This window comes from Mesoplodon mirus (genome assembly GCF_964341445.2).
Source record: "Mesoplodon mirus genome assembly, chromosome: 5".
Taxonomy (NCBI): domain Eukaryota; kingdom Metazoa; phylum Chordata; class Mammalia; order Artiodactyla; family Ziphiidae; genus Mesoplodon; species Mesoplodon mirus.
This window is the reverse complement of record NC_138980.1, coordinates 31,115,453-31,142,395: the sequence shown is the minus strand read 5'-3', so window position 1 is coordinate 31,142,395 and position 26,943 is coordinate 31,115,453. Positions and strand designations below refer to the sequence as shown.

At 40.1% G+C, this 26,943-nt stretch overlaps 1 protein-coding gene across 5 annotated transcripts in view; it reads left to right on the top strand.

Annotated features, from left to right (window-relative positions):
* Positions 1–26,819, top strand: part of NSD1 (nuclear receptor binding SET domain protein 1) — a 127,151-nt gene extending 100,332 nt beyond the window's left edge. For all 5 annotated transcript variants that reach the window (XM_082622697.1, XM_082622698.1, XM_082622695.1 and 2 more), the window contains 9 exons: positions 4,667–4,823; positions 6,159–6,364; positions 9,259–9,371; positions 13,625–13,894; positions 15,515–15,631; positions 16,960–17,101; positions 21,432–21,538; positions 23,571–23,775; positions 24,894–26,819. In XM_082622697.1, the coding sequence (XP_082478823.1) occupies positions 4,667–4,823; positions 6,159–6,364; positions 9,259–9,371; positions 13,625–13,894; positions 15,515–15,631; positions 16,960–17,101; positions 21,432–21,538; positions 23,571–23,775; positions 24,894–26,524 (2,948 nt within the window). In that variant the 3' untranslated portion in view covers positions 26,525–26,819. The remainder of the gene's footprint in view (positions 1–4,666; positions 4,824–6,158; positions 6,365–9,258; positions 9,372–13,624; positions 13,895–15,514; positions 15,632–16,959; positions 17,102–21,431; positions 21,539–23,570; positions 23,776–24,893) is intronic.
* Positions 26,820–26,943: the final 124 nt, after the last annotated feature.

Below are 26,943 nucleotides of genomic sequence, written 5' to 3'. Positions count from 1 at the left end.
AGATGGTGCAAAGCCAATAGTGAGTAAAACTGCTAGCACCTTAATGCAAATCAAGGTGATGGCTCTAAACTGTACAAGTAATAGCAGTCATTGAATTCTGTGTCACCACACGCAGTAAAAACTTGGACATTTCACATAACAATGTCCTCGATTTTAAAAAGTAAGTAAAATGTATTAAATCTCAACTGTCATGTGAGCATTGTTTTAATATTCAGTGTGATAAAATGGGAAGTATACATAAAGCAGTTCTGGTGGTTATCTTAAGTTAAAGCACTCATGCAATTGAGTTGCAATCTGAACTGGCTGCCTTGTTCATGGAATACCATTTTTAGTCTTAAACATTACTAAAAATGTAAATCAACTATACTCCAATAAAAATAAATTAATTTTAAAAATTACTAAAAAACTATGGCTCTTCATACTTGGATATTTGTCAGACATTTCTTGAAAATGGATAAAAAGGAGCCTGTCAGTTCAAGGAAAAACAACTGGCAAATTGTTGCCAATGATAAAATTTGAGTTCTTAAGTGAAAATTAGAATTTTGGAAAACTGTCATCTACCCACCCTGAGCTTAACTGCTTCCTAGTATTTACTGATGAAATCATGGGGATATTAATAAATGTGACATTTTAGTATTACATAACGAAATAGATCAACATTTGGAAGATTACCAGACTCGGCAAACCAATATTTTCCACATGAACAATGCATGGTGTTAAAAACCATGCATATGTAAAAGATCCATTCAAAGTGCAAGACAGATTAAAGAATTTTAATGTAATAGCTACATTAGTAACTATTAGTAACATATCAATAGTATATTGATACAGTTTCAGATTAGACACTGCAACTAAGGTTTACCCTGTGAAGTTTTAGTGTATGGTATCAAAGAATATGTAGTTATTGAACAGGTTATTAAAATACTCCTTTTTCCACCTGTTTATCTGTGAGAGACCAGATTTTCTTCATATACATCAACCAGACAACATTTTACAACAGATTTAAGTAAAAATATTGGCAAAAATGTTTGCAAAAAAATATGATGGTCACTCTGACACTGGTCAGAATGGCCATCATAAAAAAGTCTGCAAATAACAAGTGCTGAAGAGGGTGTGGAGAAAAGGGAACCCTCCTACACTGTTGGTAGGAATGTAAATTGGTGCAGCCACTATGGAGAATAGTATGGAGGTTCCTTAAAAAAACTAAAAATAGGGCTTCCCTGGTGGCGCAGTGGTTGAAAGTCCGCCTGCCGATGCAGGGGACACAGGTTCGTGCCCCGGTCCGGGAAGATCCCACATGCCGTGGAGCGGCTGGGCCCCTGAGCCATGGCCGCTGAGCCTGCGCGTCCGGACCCTGTGCCCCGCAACGGGAGAGGCCACAACAGTGAGAGGCCCGCGCACTGCAAAAAAAAAAAAAAAAAACTAAAAGTTACCATATGATCCAGCAATCCCACTCTTGGGCACATGTCCAAAAAAGATGAAAATTCTAATTCAGAAAGATACATGCGTCCCAGTGTTCATAGCACTATTTACAATAGCCAAGATATGTAAGCAAATTAAGTGTCCATCGACAGATGAATGGAGAAGGAAGATGTGGTGTGTGTGTGTGTGTGTGTGTATGTATAAACACGCGTGCGCACACACACACAATGGAATATTACTCAGCCATAAAAAAGAATGAATAATGCCATTTGCAGCAACATGGATAGACCTAGAGATAGATTATCATACTAAGTGAAGTCAGTCAGTCAGAGAAAGACAAATATCATATGATATCAATAATATGGGGAGTCTAAAAAAATGATACAAATGAGCCTATTTACAAAACAGAAATAGACTCACAGACATAGAAAACAATCTTATGGTTACCAAAGGGGAAAGGGAGGGAAGGGATAAATTGGGAATTTTGGATTAACAGGTACACATATATGAAATAGATAGATAAACAACAAGCTCCTACTGTATATCCCAGGGAACTATATTCAGTATTTTGTAATAACCTGTAATGGAAAAGAATCTGAAAAAGAATACATATGTGTGTGTGTGTGTGTGTGTGTATGTATAAGTGAATCACTTTGCTGTACACCTGAAATACTCTAAATCAACTACACTTCAGTTTAAAAGAAAACAAAAATAAGATAAAATGTAAAACACTGAGCTTATTAAAAAATGTTCATTTTGGAAAATATAGTTATTCATAAAAATGTGATTTATGTTAACATAATAGATTTATTGTTACTTTTAAATGAATTAATCAGTATTTTTAGCCCATAAAAACAAAAGCTCTCTGGGATTCTCCTTATTTTTCAAAACTATAAAGTGTTCATGAGGCCAAAAAGCCTAAGAACTGTTGATCCCACTATCTAGGATTATCCTGCTGTTAGAAGACAAGGAAAGAGTAGAGTCTTGGGACATTTGTTTGTTCATGTATAGGAGAAAACCAAAGGTGGTTATCAGAGTGTTATGGTAATAGTATGGTAAATCGCTAAACTGAAAATAATCGGTTCCTAGAATTCAACAGTATGTTTAAACTCTGTTTTCTCTTACTGTCTTCTACCAAATGTCACCTTTACATCTTTTGGTTTCTTATGATGGTTCATGTGGTTTTCCCTCTTTCATCTTCCTGTCTTTCTCCTATATGTTTCCTTTACTCCCACCAGACAGACCCTCCTGCCTGCCTCCCACTCATCACCCAGACTAATCCTGTCAGTTTCTTTCTTCATATTCTCCCTTAGCTCATCCCATTATGTCCTTCCCTGCAAAACTGTTGTGCTTGCCACCATTGACCGTTCTTCACTGGTTATTCTTCTGTCCAGATTTCTTTTCATGCCTTCTTTGAAGGCCTAATTCAAATGCCTTATCGTACATGACATATTTCTAGTTGTCATGAATGTCAGCTTAGTAAAAGGAAGATTTTTCTACCAAGGCCATGTAGTTGGCAAATTGTTATTAATCAGATTTTGACTCAGCAGATAACTAAGCATAGAGAGGAATGTTGTAGAAGGTATCCCATTATTGGGGCAGTCACTTACGTGACTCTGTGTCAGTCTATGTCCCATGCGAAGATTGTTTACCTCATCCACAAAATGCACAAGAATAGCAAAATATGACTTTGAAAGCACAGAGTACAGGCTATATGTATTGAGTAAACAAGTTCTTGGAACTTGTAGCAACAGACCTTCTTCCCAAATGAAACCTCACTCTGAATCTGAGGTGTACAATCTCCAGTGTACAACACAGGTAAAAGGAGAGCTTCTGTAGTTGAAGCAGGAGTTGGGTCTCAAAAGCACATCCCTGTCCCCAACTAAACCAACACCGCAAAGCTTGTTTTAAGCCTGCTCTCGATTATTGAGAAAAAGAAAAGGCACGGTAGAAATCGTTTAAGGATGGGGTGTCAGAAAATTAAGTGTTTTGTAGGTTTTTATGAGGAAAGAGAAGCACAGTGAAACCAAGAAGATGGACATGCGTATATACCTTGCTTATGACTTTATCCCTCACTGTCTCTTCAGGATGAAACTTGGAATTACGTGCTTGAGTCTAGCATGTTTGAAGCATGCTCATTTCTGGCATAAGATAAATAAGGCATTTATTGTATTCCTTAAATGTGAAACCTCTTTACCTGAAATTCTTTATTATCTGCAACTATGAGGATTTCAGATTGAGATATGTAAATTGAGGCACTTTGGGTAAAAATCTTTTACGAAGTGAAAATTCATCATCACTGCAATATATGTAATTAATCTGGTATCCGAACACTTGGATGGAGAGGGTAGATCTTATACCTAACTGAAGTTTAGGCTACAAAGAACATTAGTACCTGTGATTTTTGTCACCAGTAAATTTTGTTGTACATATCTTGAAGTCTTGTTTCCAGTCATTACTACTGCTACATCTTCTTATTTGTGCATTACAAGGAAACATATATAACTCTCATCTCTCGTTCTAACATTCTGATCATTTTAATATAATCTATGTTCTTTTGTGTATTATGTTTATGCATTTATAAATGTTATTCTGCAGAGGGCCCTTAGGTGTTGTGAGAGTGCCAAACAAAAAAAAGATTAAAATGTAATTTAAAAAGAGGGAAGGAACTGGCCTTGTGGAGACTACTTACGTGTCAGACACTACTAGGCAATTTATTTGCTTATTTAGTTCTCAAACAGGTGTGATTATTTATTGTTCGTTGTAGAAAATACCTTACCACTGAAGAAATTAAAACTCAGCAAAGAAAGTGAATTCCCCAAAGTCATATGATCTTAGAGCTCAAGTCTGACATCAGTTAAAGCTTGTGCTCTTTATACTCTGGTATTGTGTATCATTGATACTCTCTTTATAGTGTGTTGTCTCTTAATGAAGAGGAAGAAGTGTGTGGGGGGTGTGTGTGTGTACATATATATTTATACATTTATGTTTAGAGGTTTACTTCTGCCCTCATTGCCCTGACCTAATTTTGCCAATAACGGTAAACTCTGACAAACCCCCAGGGGTGTGGTTCAAGTACATTGGAGAGGGAATACTCCTGCAGAAAAGTCTTTCTGAATAACTAAACTACCTAAGCCCTTGGCTGGGAGATAAATAATTGGTTAGGAGCTGAGCAAGAGCTGTCTCAGCTGGGTCCTTATGTGCAGCCTTGTGATGCTAGTGCCAGATTCTTTGATTCCCACAGGAGGCAGCCTTCTGTGCTGTGATTCTTGCCCTGCTGCTTTTCATCGTGAATGCCTGAACATTGACATCCCTGAAGGAAACTGGTATTGCAATGACTGTAAGGCAGGCAAAAAGCCACATTACAGGGAAATTGTCTGGGTAAAAGTTGGACGATACAGGTAAGTAAGCATGAAGGGGACTGGCACTTAGTTCTTTTACCAGCCTCTGTTTCTTGTGCTTAACTTTCTTTTAAAAAAAGGTCTGATTAAACAAGGTTCATCCCCTCCCCCATTGATTTTCCATTATAGAAGAAAAAACTTTGCTTTATGTTTTGCAATTACAGGAATATCCATTATAGAAGAAAAAGACTTTGCTTTATGTTTTGCAGTTATAGGAATAATATATATCCTCTGTAGGAACTTTATGAATGAAAACAAACCCATAATCTCACAAACAAGGAAGAGACATCGCTAACATTTTGGCATATTTACTTGCAGACACACCAATACACGTACCTTCAACATAATTAATTAGCCTTATCGTTTGTACCCAGTTTTGTTTCTTGCTTTTTCTTTTTAAAATTATTTTTATTGGATATGGAATGTACAAAAAATATTATAACATGCTTGATTTTAAAGAAACACTTGTGTATATACCTCCCAGTTAAAAAAAATAGTACTTTACTGGCACCTTGTACTGCATTTTATGTTTTTTATTTCTTTGCCTGGTTATATAGGTTTACCACATGGGTGTTTTGTTCTGTATGTTTTAGATCTTTATATAAAGGAATTGTTGCTGTATTTTCCTGCAGCTTGCTTTTTTCATTCACTGTTACGCTCCTGAGATTTATTATGGTTAGTGCAGTGCTCTAGCTCATTCATACTTCACTGTTCTACAGTGTTCCTGTATATAGTCATACAGTGTGGTGTAGTTATTTATCCATTCTCACGTTCACGTTTGGACTATCAATATTTTGTCAGTGTTTCATGGTGTACATGCATGGGAGCTTCTCTAGGCCATTCTCAGGATAGAATAGCAGGGTCAGGGTTTCCAGCTTTAATAGCTAATGCCAAATTGCCTGAAAGTCATTGTAGTAGTTTCCTTCTCAAAGGCCAATTTGTATTTCATTGTATAGCGTCTGTCGTTCCCTTACTGTTGAACATTTAAAAGTTTTCCAGGTTTTCATTCTTACAGATAATACTTCAATGGACATTATAGTCATAAAGTTTTGTTCATATCTCTAATTATTTATTTTATAGATTCCTTGAAGTAGAACAACAGTCTAAGGGAGTGTGTGTGTATATATTTGAGCATGTGCGTGAGGGTGGGCATCTTCAGCCTTTTAGCACATACTGCTTGTTTCTTCTCTAGTTAGATTGTAAGAATGCCCTGGGTCAGACATTAATGTGGGTTAGAGAGACATTGCTTTTCCTTATTCCTGTCCCAAAAGTAGGATTCTTTTTCATTCCTTGCAGCCTTCTAGAGGTTTCCTTCCTTCTTTTCACCTTTCCCAGGTGGTGGCCAGCTGAGATCTGCCATCCTCGAGCTGTACCTTCCAATATTGACAAGATGAGACATGATGTGGGCGAGTTCCCTGTGCTCTTCTTTGGGTCTAATGACTATCTGTGGACTCACCAGGCCCGAGTCTTTCCCTACATGGAGGGGGATGTGAGCAGCAAGGATAAGATGGGCAAAGGAGTGGACGGTACATATAAAAAAGGTAACTTTATCTATCTTTTTTGTTTCTCAGGCCAACAAAGACCTCTGTTGCCCGTGTATCTGCTCTCTGTTAGAATTGTATGCTTTAGAATTCATATATGCTCTGTTAGCAGCTATGTTCTGCCCTCAGGGGCAGTATGTGGCTGTGGCTACAGGATTTGGCTACAGAATTTTGCAGAGAAGTTGACCCATGTAGTTCATTAGTTTTGAACCTAACCTTTACTTAACTAGAATTTCCTTAAGGGAAGTTCCTTATCTTACCAATTCTGTTTTGTCAGCGTCTCATCAGGTAAGTACCAGAGCTTTGGAACTGTTGTGTAGAATAAACACTACAGTTTGCTAGGCAAGGGCTAGAATATCTAGCAGAACCACATTTGTTCCAAGGAGGTGTTTGTTTGTTTAGTTTGTTGAGAAGAAATAAAATTCACCCAAAATTATAGAGCAACATAAGATGGTAAAGGCGCATAAATGTTCTAATCAAAGAGGTTTTTGTAAGCTGGCCTAGCAGTGAAGGAGAGCGGGTATTTGAGGCCAGGAGGGGTTGACAGCGTTCTCTCTGCCTATATAACGAGCAAGGGTTGCTTTGAGAATTCGATGAGATAATACAAAAATCATCCTGGAGGGCATATAGTTGGTATCCCATCAATGATAATTAGCTTCTTCCCTTAGCTGTCCTTTGAAAGGCAATACAGGTATCTCTTGTTATTTGAATATATTTGGACATTGAAGTATAAGATTTTGTTTGCATGGTGAGGTGAAGAGGGGATTTTAAGCAGTGAAACTTCCTGGATGGGGAATGAGAATAATGTCCATAAGGAATGAGTTCAACAGAGGTTTTGTTTCCTTCATGTTATTTCAGGGTCCTCGCTTACCTGTTGACAGTGTGCTTTCTGTACAGATACGCACTATCAGTACTAACACTACAGGACTTTGGGTCTTGAGTCTTATAGTCTCAGATGGTCAGGGACCAGGTGACCAACATCTTTGCACAGAGCTGGCCACCGTCAAGGCTGGGGACGAAAGTGGAGTGTAGGCAATATCACAAGTCTGAGCCTGCTGAAGCTCTGCAATTCTGCTCTTTCTGTACCTTGACCTTAGGCTGGCTGGCTGCCTCTGCCGTCAAGGAACACACAGTTTTGTGGGGGAATTGGACACAGATACCGGTAGTCAAAATGCCATTCTTTGAGAGTGCTGTGGCAGAAGTGTGCATGGTGTGCTGTGGGAGCAGACCAAGAGGAAGCAAAACAGTGCTGGGGATCAAAGCTTGGAAGTCATGGATGGCTTCTTTCTTAAGTGATACTTTGAAGAAGAACTATAATAACAGTTACCATTTGTTGATTGCCAGGCCCCTTCAAAGTTTGTTTTCTGCTTTAAGTCTTTGCAGCAACCCTGTAAGTTAGATGCCATTATCTTTATCTTACAGATGAGGAAATTGAGGCACATAAAAATTAAATTTGGGGAATTCCCTGGTGGTCCAGTGGTTAGGACTCCGTGCTTTCACTGCCAGGGGCCCGGGTTCAATCCCTAGTCGGGAAACTAAGATCCCGAAAGGTGCATGGCATGGCCAAAAAAAAAAAAAAAGGTTAAATTTGTTGCACAAGGTTCCAGTGCCAGTAAGTGATAGAGGAAGGTTTCAAACTCTGGTATAGCTGGGCTCCAGAATCCAAACTCTTAACCCCTACACTGACTGTGAGGAAGTTAACAACTTAAATGTTGTAGCAAAAAGACAGCCTATGTGAAAGCACACATTGAGTCGAACATGATGAGTTAGTGACCTCCAAGTATTTGCTGTGGTTTAAGCACGGGGTTGGGGGAACACTGGACTGTTTTACTGAAAAGGTGGCTAAGTTACATGGTCAGAGCAGAGTTTTAGAAATCTCAGTCTGACTGGCATGTCAGGACCATAGAAAGTGAGAGGTTGTAGCCAGGAATGTCAGCGAGCTGGCTGTTTTAGTAATTTCAGGCAGAGGTAATGAGACTGTCACAGAGAATAGCGCATGGAGTCGAGAGGATGATGGGTACTAGATAGACATTAAGTAGATAAACTAGGTAGGACCTGCTGAATAATAGGGTGAATGAACAACTCCAGGCAACATCAAGTCTGCTAGATGGTGACAAGGAAATGGAGAAAGGGGTGTGGATTAGAGGGGAGATTTTCTTTAAAGAATTGGCAGAGCTTGGGGAAACTACAGAGAGGAAAGTGGGAAAATTTGGAATTCTTATTAAAGAGTTTTTAACCTGAGTCAAGAATAATGAATTAAAATTTTGTTTTAAGTGGAGAAGAATGAGATTAAGATTTTTTCAAACACTACAATCTTCTAAACATATGAAAGTTCAGGACTTGAATGCAGATTAGCTGTAAAGATCTATCTTTGTATTAGGCTAATAACGGATATTTACAGAATGAGCTTTAGGAGAAGAGTAGGATAGGTGCTCCAGAGAATAGGGAAGAAGGAGAGGAAAACTTCAAATTTTAATTTCTTCCAAAGGAACACAGCATGTTACCTGGACACCTAGGAGGCACATTATTTGTGGAAGCAGAAAACTCAGAACTGAGGAAAAAGGCTTAAAGGCAGTGACTTTGCTGAGCAGATGCAGTCTAGTTGTTGTTAGGAGATGTTATATGTGGGCTTTTTCAAATTATTTAGCCGTGTTTTTGTTTTCTGTTTTCCTCTGACACTGGTAGTCTGTATAGTGCCATTTAATGATGGATTATGTTTCATTTTAATGCCATAGATGAACACTCTGGGGACTATAACTTACTCGAAAATAGAAATCATATATATATCTTAGATTTTTGTCTAAAACATGAATTTTCTCCAACTTAAAAGGGGGAAAAAGCGAAATAAGTAATACTACCCAGAGATTAAGTGACTGTGCTGTATGTTTTCTTAGCTCTTCAGGAAGCTGCAGCAAGGTTTGAGGAGTTAAAGGCCCAAAAAGAGCTAAGACAGCTGCAGGAAGATCGAAAGAATGACAAGAAGCCGCCGCCTTATAAACATATAAAGGTGAGAAAAGACCTCAGGAGAGACACTGTAATAGCTTGCCTGCTCCCACTCGGTTCATGAGGAGAACTGGAAGCACAGGCACAGTTGCTTTTAGGTAGAGGTATGAGCTCGAGAGAAGGTCAGAAAAACTGCCGGAGCACCACTTCTAGCACGTGGTGTGCACTGCATAAACTTAGTCGTTGGTGCAGTGCTGTTCCTGCCGCTTTCGAAAGCCCCTTCACAAAGTGGGTTGGAACAGATTCAGCGCACAGTCAACACCTTGTGGTTTGAAAGGGAAAAAGAACCTTGATGAAAAACGGTAAATGGCCCTGAGATAGTGTGACTAATACACATGGTAAGTCTTCTTGCAGTGGCTGATAGTAGAGAGATTTTAGGTGGCCAGTATGACTAGGATTCCCAAGGTCACAAGAATACCTGTTAAGTGTACCTGGTAAAACAGTCATCATCGTTTATCATCTGGGCCCAGTAGACCCTTTATATTTTTATATCGTTAAGTCATTTTTATAAAAACTTTACAGAAGTAAAAATAAAGGAATAGTGAGGAAAAAACTTATTAGGAACTTTAGTATTTACTGAAACCTCTTTTTTAAAAACCTTTTAATCAAGTGAGTTTTGGTGCTCAAATATCAGACCACATGAAAGAATACTATAAGCTCTATTAACAAAATGAGATCGCCCAAGTTCTTGTTGCAAGATATTTGTGATGATGTCATTCCTGGATGGGAAGACCATATATATGTATTTTTTGTCATTAGAGAAACATTATTCGTGTACTCATTGATTTTTTTTTTCTTTTTGTTTCTGAAGTCTGAGATTTTCACTTAGAGATCAACTTTTAGAGTCTAGTGTGTTTATGTATGTCCCAAGTATTCCATGGGACATACGTAAACTAAAAAACGATTTTTTGTCTGAAATTCAAATTCAGTTGGGTATCCTGGATTTTTACTTGCTAAATCTAGCAACCCTACTAAAAATAGACTGAAAGACGTTATCTCCAGTCTTTTATACTTTCTGGAAAGATGATGTAGTACTTTGGGTAATGCAGTGCAGAAACTAAACTGTGACTGTTTCACCGTAGCATCATGTTTTTATGATTCTGTCATTCCACTTATTATTTTTGTCTTTTTTAGCATAGTTGGCAATCATTGATGAGTAACAAAGAGTGATGATGAATTAGTAAAGAATTATGAGATATAGGAAAAGTAAGAACACTAAAACTCCATAATAAAGATATAAAAGTCTAATGGACCTGCCTAGTAGTTGCAGTATAGAATGAGTTTTTTTAATAAGTAAAGTTTCTTCTTGATTTTTGAAAGACCTCTGAGAAAGTGTCATAAAATATAAAATATCAATCCTTACAAATAGTTAAAACTGTTGGGAAAAAACCAAAACAGAACCTAAAATTGGGTCTAAATGGATGCTGATGGTAGAACTGAGAGTTAAATGGAGTTACTGTGCATGGAGCCATAACACTGAGGTGTGGTTCATCCTCAGAAAAGGGGGAAGTAATTTCTGTTTCCACAGTCGTAGATGTCACACATAGCAGAAGTTAGGCACTTCAGAGTAGCCCGTCAACCGTATTGAACCTGTATATTGAGAAGCCAACTAACGTCCCATACATGATCTAATCACAGAATTTAGACACCAACTTCTTTCCTCCATCTTTAAAACAAAAGTGTATTTCCAGGAAAAAGATTTAGAATAGGGGTTGGCAAACTATGGTCCATGGGCCAAATCTGGCCTACTATGTATGGTTGGGAAAATTTGCTTTTCACAGACTATTTCCTGACACATGAAGATTTTATAAAATTCAAATATTAGTGTCCATAATTAAAGTTTTATTGACACACAGCTATGCTTGTTCATTCACATATTGTCTATTGCTGCTTTTGGGCTATAGTGGCAGAGTTGAGCAACATGCACCAGAGATCTGTGGCTTGCAAAACAAAATATTTACTATCTGGCCCTTTACAGAAAAAGTTTGTCAATCCCTGATCTAGAGCAAGTGTAAATACTACAGATACATATCTGTGTTGTTCTTACTTAACCACGTGTGGGGTTTTGTTTTTGCTTTATGTTGTGTTAGGCAAGAAACTTATTTGGGATTAATAACAGGTTAGATCATATGTCAAGGAGGAATGATTGAAACATACCTTTATAGAGAGAAAAGGAGTAGGATGAAACTTTTTTTGGATGGGGGTGTGTCAGTCAGGTAAAGATACTCACCTTGAATCAGAGGTGAATATTCAGATGCCTTATGTAGGACCTGTAGTCTCAGGTGATTGAGCTCAGCCCTTGTTTATGCCTTAGAATTTGCCTTACTCAGTAGGTTTGTGACTTCCAGTTGCATATGTTGAGGGTGTTCCTCCATTAACAAGTTAATACCATTCATCAGTATTTTAAAGAAGCTGGGAAGAGATCTGGCAGTGAGACTAACGTCATTTTAAGTTGTTCTGGAGAACGTTTGAGGGCAGTATACTTCTACAAACAGATTATTCCCCACAACAGTCTTGCAAGTAAAAGTGACTTGTCAAAATCATGCAATTCCTGAGGAGTCAAATTTTATGTATAGGATGGGTTTTTGAAGACTCGTGGTTTGACTGTTCCCACTGAAATAATATCAAGTAGGGGAGACTCATTTTTTATTTTATTTTATTGAAGTATAGTTGATTTACAATGTTGCCGTACAGCAAAATGAGTCAGTTATACACATATATATATTCTTTTTAATTATGGTTTATCACAGGATATTGAATACAGTTCCCTGTGCTATACAGTGGGACCTTGTTATTATCCACTCTATATATAATAGTTTGCATCTGCTAACCCCAAACTCCCACTCCCCAGCCCCCCGCACACTCCCTCCCTCCACCCCTTCTCCTCCCCATCTCTCCCCCCCCCTCCCTCCCTCCCCAAGTAGGAGAGACCATTCTTATAGTGCACAAATGCACCTCTGTTGTGGAACATCTATTTTTTTTTTCTCCACATTGTTGTTAGTATTTGTGAAAATTCTAATGGCTTCAGAATCACAGAAATTGTTTGGCCTCTATGTTTTACCACACAGGATTTTCATGGTGGTTTTCAGTACTAGCACCACTAAAAATGAATGCCTGGGTGACATTGCTATAGTCTATTAAAAAGATTTCAAGTTATGATAGTCAATATTAAAATACATCTTCACAAATAGGACTCCGATTGCTCAGAGACCTTTTCATGTTAAATATTTACCAGTTGAGAATGGTGATTGTTTTTTTTTTAATGTAGCAACTAAAGTGGCGCCACCATGTGGCAATAGCAGAAACTCATTTTACAATTTACTTGGCTTACCAGCCTTGAAATTATGATTTTTTTTAAGAAATGAATTTTTAAAATTTGTGGTATTTACATTTTGCATATCAAGTGAGGCTTTATTTTTATGTCAAATTGCCTAAATCTTTATTTCCTCCAGGTTTTTTTTTTTTTTTTTTTTTTTTTTTGCGGTACGTGTGCCTCTCACTGTTGTGGCCTCTCCCGTTGCGGAGCACAGGCTCCAGACGCGCAGGCTCAGCGGCCCTGGCTCACGGGCCCAGCCGCTCCGCGGCATGTGGGATCCTCCCGGACCGGGGCACGAACCCGTGTCCCCTGCATCGGCAGGCGGACTCTCAACCACTGCGCCACCAGGGAAGGCCTCCGCCAGTTTTGTAATTGTGGTAATATACAGATAACATAAAATTTTTGATCTTAACCATATTTAAGTATACAGTTCAGTGGTATTAAATGGATTCATAACGTTTTGCAACCGTTGCCACCATCCATCTCTAGAACTCTTTACATTTTGTAAAACTGAAATCTATACCCCAATAAACAGTAGCTTCCCATTTTCCCCTCCTCTCAGCCCCTGGCAACTATTATTCTACTTTCTGTCTCTTTGTATCTAAGTAAAATCAGTATTTGTCTGTTTTGACTGGCTTATTTCATTTAACATAATGTCCTCCGGGTTCATCCATGTTGTATATCGTGTGTCAAAATTTCCTTCCTTTTTAGGCTGAATGAGATTCCATTGTTTTTACCACATTTTGCTTATTCATTCGTCGGTGGACACTTGTGTTGTTGCCACATTTTAGCTATTGTGAATAATCCTGCTAAATCTTGATAATTCAAACTCATGTAAAATGTGGCATGTGACTTTAAAGGAAAGCAATGGGCCTTTCATAGATCCTAAATTGTCTTGTGTTGACTTGCCTGCTATACTATAGTATGTGTTTCTACTCCAGGTGAACCGTCCTATTGGCAGGGTACAGATCTTCACTGCAGACTTGTCTGAAATTCCCCGTTGCAACTGTAAAGCTACTGATGAGAACCCCTGTGGGATAGACTCCGAGTGCATCAACCGCATGCTGCTCTATGAGTGTCACCCCACAGTATGTCCTGCTGGAGGGCGCTGCCAAAACCAGTGCTTTACTAAGCGCCAGTATCCAGAGGTTGAAATTTTTCGCACATTACAGAGGGGCTGGGGTCTCCGGACAAAAACAGATATCAAAAAGGTGAAGAAACCTATTCTTAATTTTCAGATTTTTTTTCTTTAAGCAGTTGCTTAATAGGAGTAATTGTTCTTGATGAATATGAGAAAATTGATCATGGAGGAAAATAATATAGTGTGAGGATTAACCTTATTATATGTCTTGCCAATCCTTCCATAAATTAGAGGCTTGAGAATAGATGGTCTCCTTTATTTCTAAAGTTCACGTATTGGTCATGTTCACTATGTATGAGGATGAAAAAAATGAGGGAAATTCATAGAGATACTGTGGCCTTGTTTGCTCGTTTGTGGAAATCCTGGAACCTGTAGTTAAGAGAGAGAGGATAGTGAGAGCATAATACAGAGGTGTTAATCACCAACAAATAAAATCTATTTTTACTGAGAGAAAAATAGGTTTGGGTTCATGGAACATGAAGGAGAAGAGGATTAGGTCTTCTCTAATGAAAATGCAGTAACATCTTCAACTTGAAACTTGGAAGGGCCTGCAGGTTTCTAATAAATAGATGGTATTGTACAGTCTTTGAGTAGAATGAATTTGACATTTTAATAGAATAAACCTTACTCTGGCTATACCTTCTGAAGAATTTTATTGAAGTCTGTTTCTAGGAAAGGAAGTGAATATGGGTTGGTCTATTTTAGTCATTTGCTAAGTAACTATTATATATCATCTGTGTGTCAGGCATGTTGCTGTGTGATGCAGTGCTCAGTAAGAGAGACATGGTCCATGCTTTCATACAGTTTACATTCTAGATGCGGAGAGACATTGAACAAGTAATCACCCACTGTGGAAACACAAAGGGTTCTAGAAGGAGGCATGTGGCAAAGGGCCTGAAACTAGATGGTCTCTGAGAAATTTAATGTTTTTGTTGTTGTTGTTGCGCTGTGTCTTAGTTGCAGCTCAAGGGCTCCTTAGTTGCAGCTCAAGGGCTCCTTAGTTGTGTCACGTGGGCTCCTTAGTTGTGGCATGCGAACTCTTAGTTGCGGCATGCATGTGGGATCTAGTTCCCTGACCAGGGATCGAACCCGGGCCCCCTGCATTGGGAGTGTGGAGTCTTAACCACTGCACCACCAGGGAAGTCCCTGAGAATATTTTAAATTGAGACTTGAAAGATAAGTAATTGTTGGCTTAGGCTGGTTGACTGTTCAGGCATTTCAGGTAGAGGGGACAGCATGAGAGAAAGCCAGTATGACTATTGAATAGTGAGTCAGGAGGACAATGATGTGACATGTGGAAGGTCAGTAGGCAGGGCATGCTCCAAGGAAAAAGAGGATAGTTTAGCGAAATTGACTTTTAGGTTCTTGGGCAGGTAAAGGGATCGACTATCCATATCACCATTATAGTGGAGCTTTAGTTTACTTACTTTCATTTTGGTTGATCTTAAGGTGTATCCCAAGTTTTCTGCCGTTGGCTGTGGTATGAGTGGGGAGATGGTTCATATTTTCAAATAGTTGAGGCATCATATTTATATTATGTGGTTTCTTGAATAAACCTTTGTTAAAGTGACTAGTTAAATGTGCGTGAATTGCTTTGGAGAATCTGTTGTTTTCATTAATTTTTTAAAATAAGGTATACCTGTGAACACAGTTATGCTTTTTGCCACTTAAGAGCTATTTCTTGTTCCAGGGTGAATTTGTCAATGAATATGTGGGTGAGCTAATAGATGAAGAAGAGTGCAGAGCTCGAATCCGTTACGCCCAAGAACACGATATCACTAATTTCTATATGCTGACTTTAGACAAAGTAAGTAATGAAAAGTGTTATTTCCACTGTTGTAAGATTGTGAATTAGTGTTGTCCCAGCTATAGTGTTCATAGGCATGTCATACACTGTCCAAAACAGTGTCTTTCCCCCATGTTCATAGGGATTGCTTGATCAGGGTCCTGGAGTTAGGTAAGGTTGCTCATTTTTAGCTGTACATCCATGGCAAAAGGCAATACAGCTGCTTTTAGCATTATTTTTTAGTGTCCAACGTAAGTTGGGGATTATGTCTTTAGTGTTTTTCCTGTAAGATTAAAAGTTGAAGCCAGAAAAATAAATAATAATTCTTTTACTTTTTATTTCACAGATTGAGACACTGATTTGTTCGTATTTAATTAGTGCATTGAGAAGGTCATATAAATTGACTATAAAACTCAGCTTACAAACCCAAGTCAGCTCTCCAATTATTGGAATTTCTGATGAGTTACATTTCACTGGTGTCTAGAATTATATTTGGGATTTCTTTTTTTGTGTGTGTGTGTTTCCAACATGTTTTATTTATTTATTTTAAATTTATTTTTTATTTTTTAATATTTTATACAAGTATATTTCGTTTACAATGTTGTATTAATTTCTGCTGTACAGCAAAGTGATTCAGTTATACATATATATATTCTTTTTCATATTCTTTTGCATTATGATTTATCACCAGATATTGAATATAGTTCCCTGTGCTGTACAGTAGGACCTTGTTGTTTATGGGACTTATTTCTAATTCCAGCATCCTAACGTGTTTCGTTTCGGTGTATACTGAGATTCCTCTTTGTACCTGAGTATTACGTTCTGCTAGGTTCCTCTCCCCCACCCCCCTTTAACTTTTATAATAGACCTTTCTTGGTGTGAAACTTCGTATTTACCGAGTTGTACTTTTATAGATTGTGAGGTTCTTACCTCAGGATACTCTGATCTTCATTCGGGATGGGGTCTTGATGTCATTATTACAATCTTAGGTGATTCCTGATGTGTAGCCAGGGTTCAGGACTACCTAATTAAGAGAATGGAACAAGCTACTGTTTCTAGGATGGTGGTCCTCAAACTTCAGCATATATCATAATCACCTAGCGGGCTTCACACAGATTGCTGGGCCTCAGAGTTTCTGCTTTAGTATGCCTGGAGTGCAACCCGAGAGTTTGCATTTCTAACGGATTCTGGGGTGGTGATACTAGTGCTGGCCAAGGGACCGCGCTCTGAGACCCCACCCCTCTGGAAGAATCAAACCGTACGAATAGAAACCCCAGCGTATTTATTAGTACTCCAATTTTAATCAGTAATAGTAGAGGTCTGCTGAACAGCATCTCTTGGAATTCTAGGATCGTATTATTGATGCTGGTCCCAAAGGAAACTATGCTCGATTCATGAATCATTGCTGCCAGCCCAACTGTGAAACACAGAAGTGGTCTGTGAATGGAGATACCCGTGTTGGCCTTTTTGCCTTGAGTGACATTAAAGCAGGTAAGAATCATTTAAGGATTCTGGAGCTAGGAATGGGATTTCAGTTTTTATTATCTAAAAATCCCATATGTTCTATAATCCAAAATGAGGTCGCGAACTCCCAAGGATACATAAAAGACTTTCCAGGTGGTACTTAGCATGTACCAGGTATTTTTTTTGTTGGTGGTGGTATGGTAAAATACACATTACATAAATTTTACCATTTTAGCCATTTTTAAGTGTACGGTTCAGTGGCATTAAGTCCATTCACATTGTTGTGCAACCGTCACCACCATCTATCTCCAGAACTTTTTATCTTCTCCAGCTGAAGATACCCATTAACCAATAACTCCCTCATTTCCCCCCTCCCCGAGCCCCGGGCAACCACCATTTTATCTTCTGTCTCTGTGATTTTTTTAGCTACTCTGGGAATCTCATGTAAGTGCAGTCATACAATATTTGTTTTGTTGTGGCTAGCTCATTTTTACTTAGCATGATGTCTTCAAGGTTTGGGCATCGATGTTTGGTTTTTTTGTTGTTGTTGTTTTCTGGCCGTGCCACACGGCTTGTGGGATCTTAGTTCCCTGACCAGGGGTTGAACCAGGGGCCGCCACAGTGAAAGCACCGAGTCCTAACCACTGGACCACCAGGGAATTTCCTGGATGGTTTTAAAGGAATAAATTTCCAGACCTTTTCCATAGCTTTTATATGAACTCCTTAAAAATTGGTCTGCCTTAGGACTTCCCTGGTGGCACAGTGGTTAAGAATCCGCCTGCCAATGCAGGGAACACGGGTTCGATCCCTGGTCCGGGAAGATCCCACATGCCGTGGAGCAACTAAGCCCGTGTGTCACAACTACTGAAGCCCACGCGCCTAGAGCCTGTGCTCCGCAACAAGAGAAGCCACCGCAATGAGAAGCCCGTGCACTGCAACGAAGAGTAGCCCCCGCTCACCGCAACTAGAGGAAGCCCGTGTGCAGCAATGAAGACCCCACGCAGCCAGAAATAAATAAATAAAATTAATTTATTTAAAAAAAAATTTGGTCTGCCTTAGAAAGTGTCAGCAGTCCAGGTCTCCTTTTACAGTTGCCCTTTATCCACTTTATAAACCAAATATCCACCTCTTACCCATCTGAATTTTATGGTTTATGAGCCCAAGGCTAAGAAAAACAAAAACCCTCACCTCTTGGGTCTCAAAGAACTGGACATTTGGAGAATGCACAGCTATGTTGTGACCTGCCTAGATGCCTATTATGTCTGAGAATTCAGAGTGTAGAAGTGAAGTAGTTGTAATCAGCACAATATTAAGATGTTTATTTGAATTGAAAGTAAACCTGATAGGGCTAAGAGGTTCGAAAGTAAAGTTATATGATGGATATTTTCCATCAATTAAAGGAGCTTAAAATTTAGTGTCAAGGTTTTGATGAAAAAATTGTAAGCATATCATATATACATATACATACGACACCCTCTAAATTGCATGATTTTAAAAAATATTTAGACTTGTATAAGTTTGAATGTATAAGGACGTATGTAATTTTTCAAAATAAGTTTTGCAGGAATACTAGCAAAGCATTTTCAGATCACTCTCCTAACTCAAAATGAGATCGGACTGGCCTGGGTAGTTTGTAATTGACGGTAGCATAGTCCAGTGACTTTCAAAGCAGAAATCCCATATGAGCATTCTGCTTTGCCCGGTCAGTGTCATTTACCTCAGGAAACACTAATGAAGATAAAGTAATTAAAGAGCAATTTTGTCAGCTTTTTGTCTGTTGCCTTTTCTTTTTTTCAATCTGTGGATAACACCCAACATCCCCCCCCTCCCCCCAATATATCTATTTCTCTATAATTTAAATATACTGCTGCCCAGGAGTCTTTTAGGCTCTTTAGAATTTTAAAGGCTCTGACAGTTTTCATATTTTAAAAATCGAGCCACTGTTTTGCATTGCTTCACGTAAAGTGTTTCACGACGAAAGTAACAACGCTTGAGCATCACTGTGCACTGTGCTCTACTGGACTGAATGATAGTGATTTTTAAAATCAGTAACTGGTATCAAATGTTTGGAATGGATGGCTTCAGAGTAAAGTGGGTCGATTTCTGCTTTGTAACAGGAGTTATCAAGTGAGTGCTGTAAGAGCTACCATTTATCCAATGCCGGACACTGTTCCAAGCATATTGTCTCATTTAATCCTTACAAAAGTACTGTAAAGTATTTGGTAGCATTATCTATGTTACTTGGATTCTTGGATCTGATATATCTCTCGTTCTTTTCTCCATTTTTATCTCTAACCACACTGGGGGAGGGAGGGGCAGTGTTCCTCTGTATTAATTACTCAAATGTTAGCCACGTGACTTCAGTTCTTATCTCTGTCCCGACTGCTTTTAGTACCACACTTCTACTTTGAACTTTAGTCTGTGTCCGTGGGGATGGCCTCTTCTACCATGTCTAGCCACAAATTTCTCTTCTCCCATATTCATTCAGCTCAGGTAGAATGGTGTGGGAATTGACAGACCTTATTCTTGTCCTCCCAGTCCGCAAGGGTGGGATGGGGGAATTAAGACAGAATGTGCTCATTGCCATGCAGAGTGCCCAAAGGAGCTTCAGCCTTGCAAATGGAATCAGAACTTTCAGCTTGCTCTCCTCCTTACACATCCAACCTCATGGGCTCTTCACATACCTGTTACTTTCTGTCTTCAATGTGTCATACTCACTCCTTGTTTATCTCTTCTCCAGTGCCATTTGCCATCCCCCCAGATTGCAGATTATTGTATTTTGGACTGTTTTCTAGAATGGCTTTCCTGTATGCGCACTGATACCTTCTGATTTATCCCCTCGTGTGGTTTTGTTTACATAGTGGGTGCTGAGTGAGCAGCAAGTTATGCCAAGTATCTTGCTATCTTGTGGTTGAGTTGCATTGTAAGCACATTAAATATATGAAAATTCAGCTCTATGCTCATAAATTTTTAAATAAGATTAGTGTGAATAGAATTACCCATCATTCAGTCCAGTAAGTTCACAGTGGGGAGGGGATATGTGACCCTGCTGTTACCTTGGTCAGTCTTGGTTCCTACAGGCTCCTCACAATGTGAGCCTCTTAGCAGGCCACAAGTGGTTCTAGCATTTGTACCATATGAACTCCTAAATGTAAGCCAGCTGCTTTATAATTTGCTCAACCAAATTAAAAAATAATTATGTTTCCAATATCAGATGAAAAACTGTATATATTAATTAGTCTCACTGACAGAAGATTTGTCATTCTGCAAAGGGAAATCTTCCTAAGTTTTGACAATTTTGACTGAACAATTATCACTTTGTACATTAACGGTAAGCCGTTACCCCCACCCAGAGATAACCTCTTTGTATGTCTGTATAAAATTCTTCTATTTGTTAGGCTTTCCCTAACACGCTTTGAATTTGAATGTTTGTGTGATTTATTTGCTCTCAGTTTTGATGAAATGCACTTGTGACAGAAAGGGGACTTTTTATACCTTAAATTTGTACATCTCCTATTAAAGTTTACAAATTTCTGCTATGTACATTATGTCATTCTCAGTAAGCTCGTGAGATTGTTATCTGCATTTAACAAATGGACTCTTCGGCTCAAATCAGCCAGCTAGACTGTGGTGTAACTGGGATGTATAGCCGGGGCTTAGGTCTTGTGGTCTAGAGTTCTCTGGTATTATTCTGTATTGACATGTCTCTCTCCCTTGAGTGCTGCCTGGTAAGATGTACTCACTTTGGCACAGATGACAGGTTTCCTTCGTACTTGCTTTCCCAGTGCCTGGCACATCAGTGCACAATAAATTGCTGTTTGTCTGTTTTTGGTAATGAATTAATATATTTTGAATCTGAATGGTTAGAAAAAAATAAAAAACAATTTGGGATTAACACATCTATAGTAAAAGTTATTTTAAATATTACTTGTTGGGACTTCCCTGGAGGTCCAGTGGTTAAGACTTCGCCTTCCAGTGCAGGGGGTGCAGGTTCGATCCCTGGTCGGGGAGCTAAGATCCCACATGCCTCGCAGCCAGGAAACCAAAAGGTAAAAACAGAAGCAATATTGTACAAATTCAATAAAGACTTTAAAAATGGTCCACATCAAAAAAATCTTTTAAAAATTACTTATTAAGTCATATAAGTTTTTCTGTTATTAAGTTATATTCGCTCATTAATAATGTTATAGGATTAGGATTTATTAGTATTTTAATAATATAGTGCAATTAGAGTTAATAAATCCTTTTAATCTTTTAAAAATTAATCTGTTCTCTTGGAAGTCTGCCTTTTGTGATTAATGGAGAAATAATGTAATTAAAGCCCTAGATATTAATATTTTCATGGTCTTTTATGCAGGCACTGAACTTACCTTCAACTACAACCTAGAATGTCTTGGGAATGGAAAGACTGTTTGCAAATGTGGAGCTCCGAACTGCAGTGGCTTTTTGGGTGTAAGGCCAAAGGTACCTTTTAAACGTTTGCATCAGGGATAATGGTGTGGTCCTCCCTCCCTAACCTGTGGCAGGACTGAGTCTTTATTTTAAGAAGATGTCTTTTTGAAATAATGACATTGAATAGTTGTCAGTAGGGACACTGGCAATTTAACTAAGCATTCTGATGATCAGTTTGGTACACTGGAGAGGGTCTTTGGATATTGTTGAAGTGTTTTGAACAATCTGACTTCTAATTAGTGATACCTTTCTAGCTAAAAAAGCTGTAAAATAGGAATCTGTAAAGTAGGTTACTTCCCATGTCTTTTATTGGTCTTAGTTGATCTTACTCACATTTCCTAAGAAAGAGTCTCAGTCTCTGTCTGTGTGTCTCTTTTTGCCTTTTTAAAGATACCAGAGAATCTGATATTGAATTTAAGATTCTAAATGTAGTATAAGACTGTAGATAGGGGCTTCCCTGGTGGCGCAGTGGTTGAGAGTCCGCCTGCCGATGCAGGGGACACGGGTTCGTGCCCCGGTCCGGGAGGATCCCACATGCTGTGGAGCAGCTGGGCCCGTGGCCGCTGAGCCTGCGTATCCGTAGCCTGTGCTCCGCAATGGGAGAGGCCACAACAGTGAGAGGCCCGCGTACCACAAAAAAAAAAAAAAAAAGACTGTAGATAAACATAGGACTTTTTTTTTTTAAGGACCCTTAATCTTAACCATGTACCGTGTAACAGTATAAACTTTGTTGTATCTTACTTTCTGTTTTTTTATGTGTACTTTAACTGAATTATAATTCTATAACTGTTAAGAATTGTTTATAATTCTTAAATATTATACAACATTTTTTCCTTGCTGTTACATAATTTTCATAACCATCAGTTTTAGTGACTGTTTAAATTTTTATATAATGGATGAACCATAATAGATGAACATCTGGATGCTTCCAGATTTCTCTATCGTAAGTAACAGCATGCTGAAAATTGAAATTTAATTTTGATGCAAAGTAGACTACACCGTGACTCCAATTGGGTATTTCCCATTATGCTTGTTTGATTGTGAAGTCAACATTAAGAACTGAAAAATGCAAATTAGCATGGAAACCACTAGCTAAAGAGGGTAATCATTTTGAGCTATAATAAATGAAGAACACCCAGTGATTATTCTTTTATCTATTAAATAAGAAAATTTATATTGGATTTTGTATTTTGTTTAGTTAGTTGGTTAAATGGTCTTGTTCCCTTAAGATGTGCAGTTGACTTAGTCCCTATAAATTAAAATAGTAACAGAGTTTAATGGTGTTAGGTGCACTAGGGATGTCAGTTTCTGTATCTTTAGGGTCTGTGTAGCATTTCACACATGAATCAGTGAAAGGGAAATGCGGGAGCAGAAGTTTAGAAATGGGAGGAGATCACTGTGGGCTGGCAATAAATTGGATTGGTCCTGGATGTTCCTAGGCTGAGATAAATAATGCGATGAAAACCATGCATTTTGGTGACCAAGTGTGGTCTGCAGGGAGCATAGAGTAGACCTGCGGGCTGCACCAGGGTCTATCTTGGGGAGTGGTGGACATGAACCTAAACTGACTTAGGTAAAGATGCATAGCTTGTCAAGGGCAAGGGCCACAAATTAGTTTTCTGTGTCTTCCTAGCACATGGCTCATACTAAGTGCTCATTGAAGGTTTGTTGAATAAGTTTAGAAATGTGTGTGACACACACACCCAGAGAAGTCTTCCTTAGTTTTGAAATTAGACAAACATAAGAATAAAAATAAAACTTATTGTTAAAGGATGACCTTTAATATCAGTCTTGTGTGTCAACAAAAAGCAGCACATTTCTCTCTTACTTCGCCCAAGTGGTAGGAGTAGTTGATACCAGATAAAATTCGTGCTACCATTTATTGGGTACCTGTGATATGCCCAGTGCTTTTCCTGCATTTTCTCTTAACTTCACAGTAGTCTATGAGGACTGTGTCTTCCCAGAGGAGAATCTGAAGCTCAGAGAGGATAGTTAACCTGGTCAAGATCATACAACTAATGTGTCGACAATATTTGACCTCTAGAATCAACCCATTGCCACAGAGGAAAAGTCAAAGAAATTCAAGAAGAAGCAACAGGGGAAGCGCAGGACCCAGGGTGAAATCACAAAGGAGCGAGAGGATGAGTGTTTCAGCTGTGGGGATGCTGGCCAGCTCGTCTCCTGTAAGAAGCCAGGCTGCCCCAAAGTTTACCATGCAGACTGTCTCAATCTAACCAAGCGACCAGCAGGTTGGTGCCAAAATCCATTTAGAGTTCTCCTTGTTCTCTGCCAGAATTCTGAGAGCCCTTTGGTCTTCCCATGCATAGTGTTGAGAGGTGTCAAAATAAATGACAACAAAGGCTTAGAATCCTAGGTTATAGAGAAGGGAACAGAAACTCATTTGCTCTGTCAAGCATTTTATGTTATTTTATCCTCCTAGCAACCCATAAAGAGGGGTGGGAGTGAGGAGTTTGTCCCCAAATTAGGTTTCCTTCAATATGTGGTTGCCAGGGTAATGAAATAATAGAAACTAAGGTAGTGTAGGGGCAAGGCCATAACACTGACCTCAGTGCCAGGAAATGGAAATGGGGAATCGTTTCAGAAGCAGTTACTCAGAGCCGTAGCTGGCACAGGTTGTGATAGAACTCATCTTGCCTATGAGCCAGGAGTGAGCTCTAGTGTAGTTTACTTGGAAGGAGCTGGGACGGAACACTGTCCATGGCAGAGATTCGGGTATCATGAAATGAGGGTAAAAGAGAGCAGCTTGGGTTGGCTTTGGGTCTTTCCTGCTGATTCTGTGTGGATAACACAGGTAAAGTTTGTGCTAGTTTCCAGACTTAACATTGAGCAAAGGTAAATCTGCTTCCATTTTTCACCTTTGTGTATCTGCTCCCTGTTCCTAGTAAAAACCAAATAAGCAGTTTAATTGGCTGAGATTTTCCCCATAGAGTTGAATATTTAAAGGCTGTACAGGACAAATGGAGTTTGTACAAATATGAAAGAATACCTTCACATTCCATCTAAGGGGAGCTTTGGGGTTTGTTTTATTGTTGTTGCTTTTCTCCTTGTTGGAAATAATTGTAGAAATCGGGGTTTACTCCTGCTTGGGGTTTGTTTTGTTGTTTTTTTTACTCCTGCTTGGTTTTTAATTGATACTCAGTTGCTACTTGATACTTGGCTGTTATTTTTATGCATTTTGCAGAAAGTAAAGCTGAGATCCTGGGGGAGGGGAGGTGGGTAAGTGGCATGAGCTCTCTGCAGAAGGCAGCAGTTTGAAATCACTCCTTTGACTTAGTTCCAGAGCCATGACCCATCTCATATGCATGTCTTATTTTCCTAAGCCTTTGTTTCACACCTGTGTTTTCAGGGAAATGGGAGTGTCCTTGGCATCAGTGTGACATCTGCGGAAAGGAAGCAGCCTCCTTCTGTGAGATGTGTCCCAGCTCCTTTTGTAAGCAGCATCGGGAAGGGATGCTCTTCATCTCCAAACTGGATGGGCGTCTGTCTTGTACTGAGCATGATCCCTGTGGGCCCAACCCTCTGGAACCTGGGGAGATCCGTGAGTATGTACCTCCTACAGTACCGCTGCCTCCAGGCCCAGGCACTCACCTGGCAGAGCAATCATCAGGAGTAGCTGCTCAGGGGCCCAAGATGTCGGACAAGCCATCTGCTGACACCAACCAGACGTTGTCGCTGTCCAGAAAAGCTCTGGCAGGGACTTGTCAGAGGCCACCGCTGCCTGAAAGGCCTCCTGATAGAACTGACTCCAGGCCCCAGCCTGTAGATAGGGTCAGGGACCTTGCTGGGTCAGGGACCAAACCCCAATCCTTGGTATCCAGCCAGAAGCCATTGGACAGGCCACCTGCAATGGCAGGACCAAGACCCCAACTATCTGACAAACCCTCTCCAGTGACCGGCCCAAGCTCCTCACCCTCAGTCAGGTCACAACCACTGGAAAGACCTCTGGGGACAGCTGACCCAAGGCTGGATAAATCCATAGGTGCTGCCAGCCCAAGGCCCCAGTCACTGGAGAAAACCCCTGTCCCTACTGGCCTGAGACTTCCGCAGCCAGACAAACTGCTAGTCACCAGCAGTCCCAAACCCCAGACTTCAGACAGGCCCCCCGACAAATCCCATGCCTCTTTGTCCCAGAGACTCCCACCTCCTGACAAAGTACTGTCAGCTGTGGTCCAGACCCTGGTAGCTAAAGAAAAAGCACTGAGGCCTGTGGACCAGAATACTCAGTCAAAAAATAGAGCTGCTTTGGTGATGGATCTCATAGACCTAACTCCTCGCCAGAAGGAACGGGCAGCTTCTCCCCATGAGATCACACCACAGGTTGATGAGAAGATGCCAGTGTTGGAGTCGAGCTCGTGGCCTGCCAGCAAAGGTCTGGGACAGATGTCACGAGCCATTGAGAGAAGCATTGTGTCAGATCCTGTCCTTCAGCCACTGGGCAAAGCAGCGGCCCCTTCAGAGCACTCCTGGCAAGCTGTTAAATCACTCACCCAGGCCAGACTTCTTTCTCAGCCCCCTGCCAAGGCTTTTTTGTATGAGCCAGCAACTCAGGCCTTAGGAAGAGCACCTGCAGGGGCTGAGCAGACCCCCGGGCCTCCCAGCCAAGCACCAGGCCTGGTGAAGCAGGTGAAGCAGATGGCCGGAGGCCAGCAACTACCTGGACTTGCTGCCAAGAGTGGGCAGTCCTTCAGGCCTCTTGGGAAGGCCCCATCCTCCCTCTCCACTGAAGAGAAGAAGTTGGCAACCACAGAACAGAGTCCCTGGGCCTTGGGCAAGGCCTCACCAGGGCCAGGGCTCTGGCCCATAGTGGCTGGACAGACACTGGCACAGTCTTGCTGGTCCTCTGGGAGCACACAGACGTTGGCACAGACTTGCTGGTCTCTTGGAAGGGGGCAAGACCCTAAATCAGAGCAAAATACCCTTCCAGCTCTTAACCAGGCTCCTTCCAGTCACAAGTGTGCAGAGTCAGAACAGAAATAATACCAGTAAATGCCACATGACCAGACCAGCTGCCCCCAGGGTTCTTGGGGAAGGGAAAAATCTTCTTCTTCCCTCTTAAAAAACAGACAGGCCCCAACACTTTTCCACTGTTATTCTCTCCTTATATCCCAACATTCAGAACTCTTGCGACATTAGCCAGTGGGGGCTTGTGGTTGTGTGAACCATATATGGAAATCCAAGTGGGCCCCAGCCAAGGAGACAGACAGACTCGGGTCTCTTTCCCCCAACCTTTACTCATGGTGAACTTGAAATAAAAAGTCCACTCTGGAGTCAAGCATGGGATTCAATTCCGCTGGTCAGGTTGAAGGTAGAGGGGCTCTCAAAGCTATTTCTCTAGCCCTACCAAGCCCCACTGAGGGTACCTGATGAACCCTTGGGAGGAACTGATTCCCATTCAC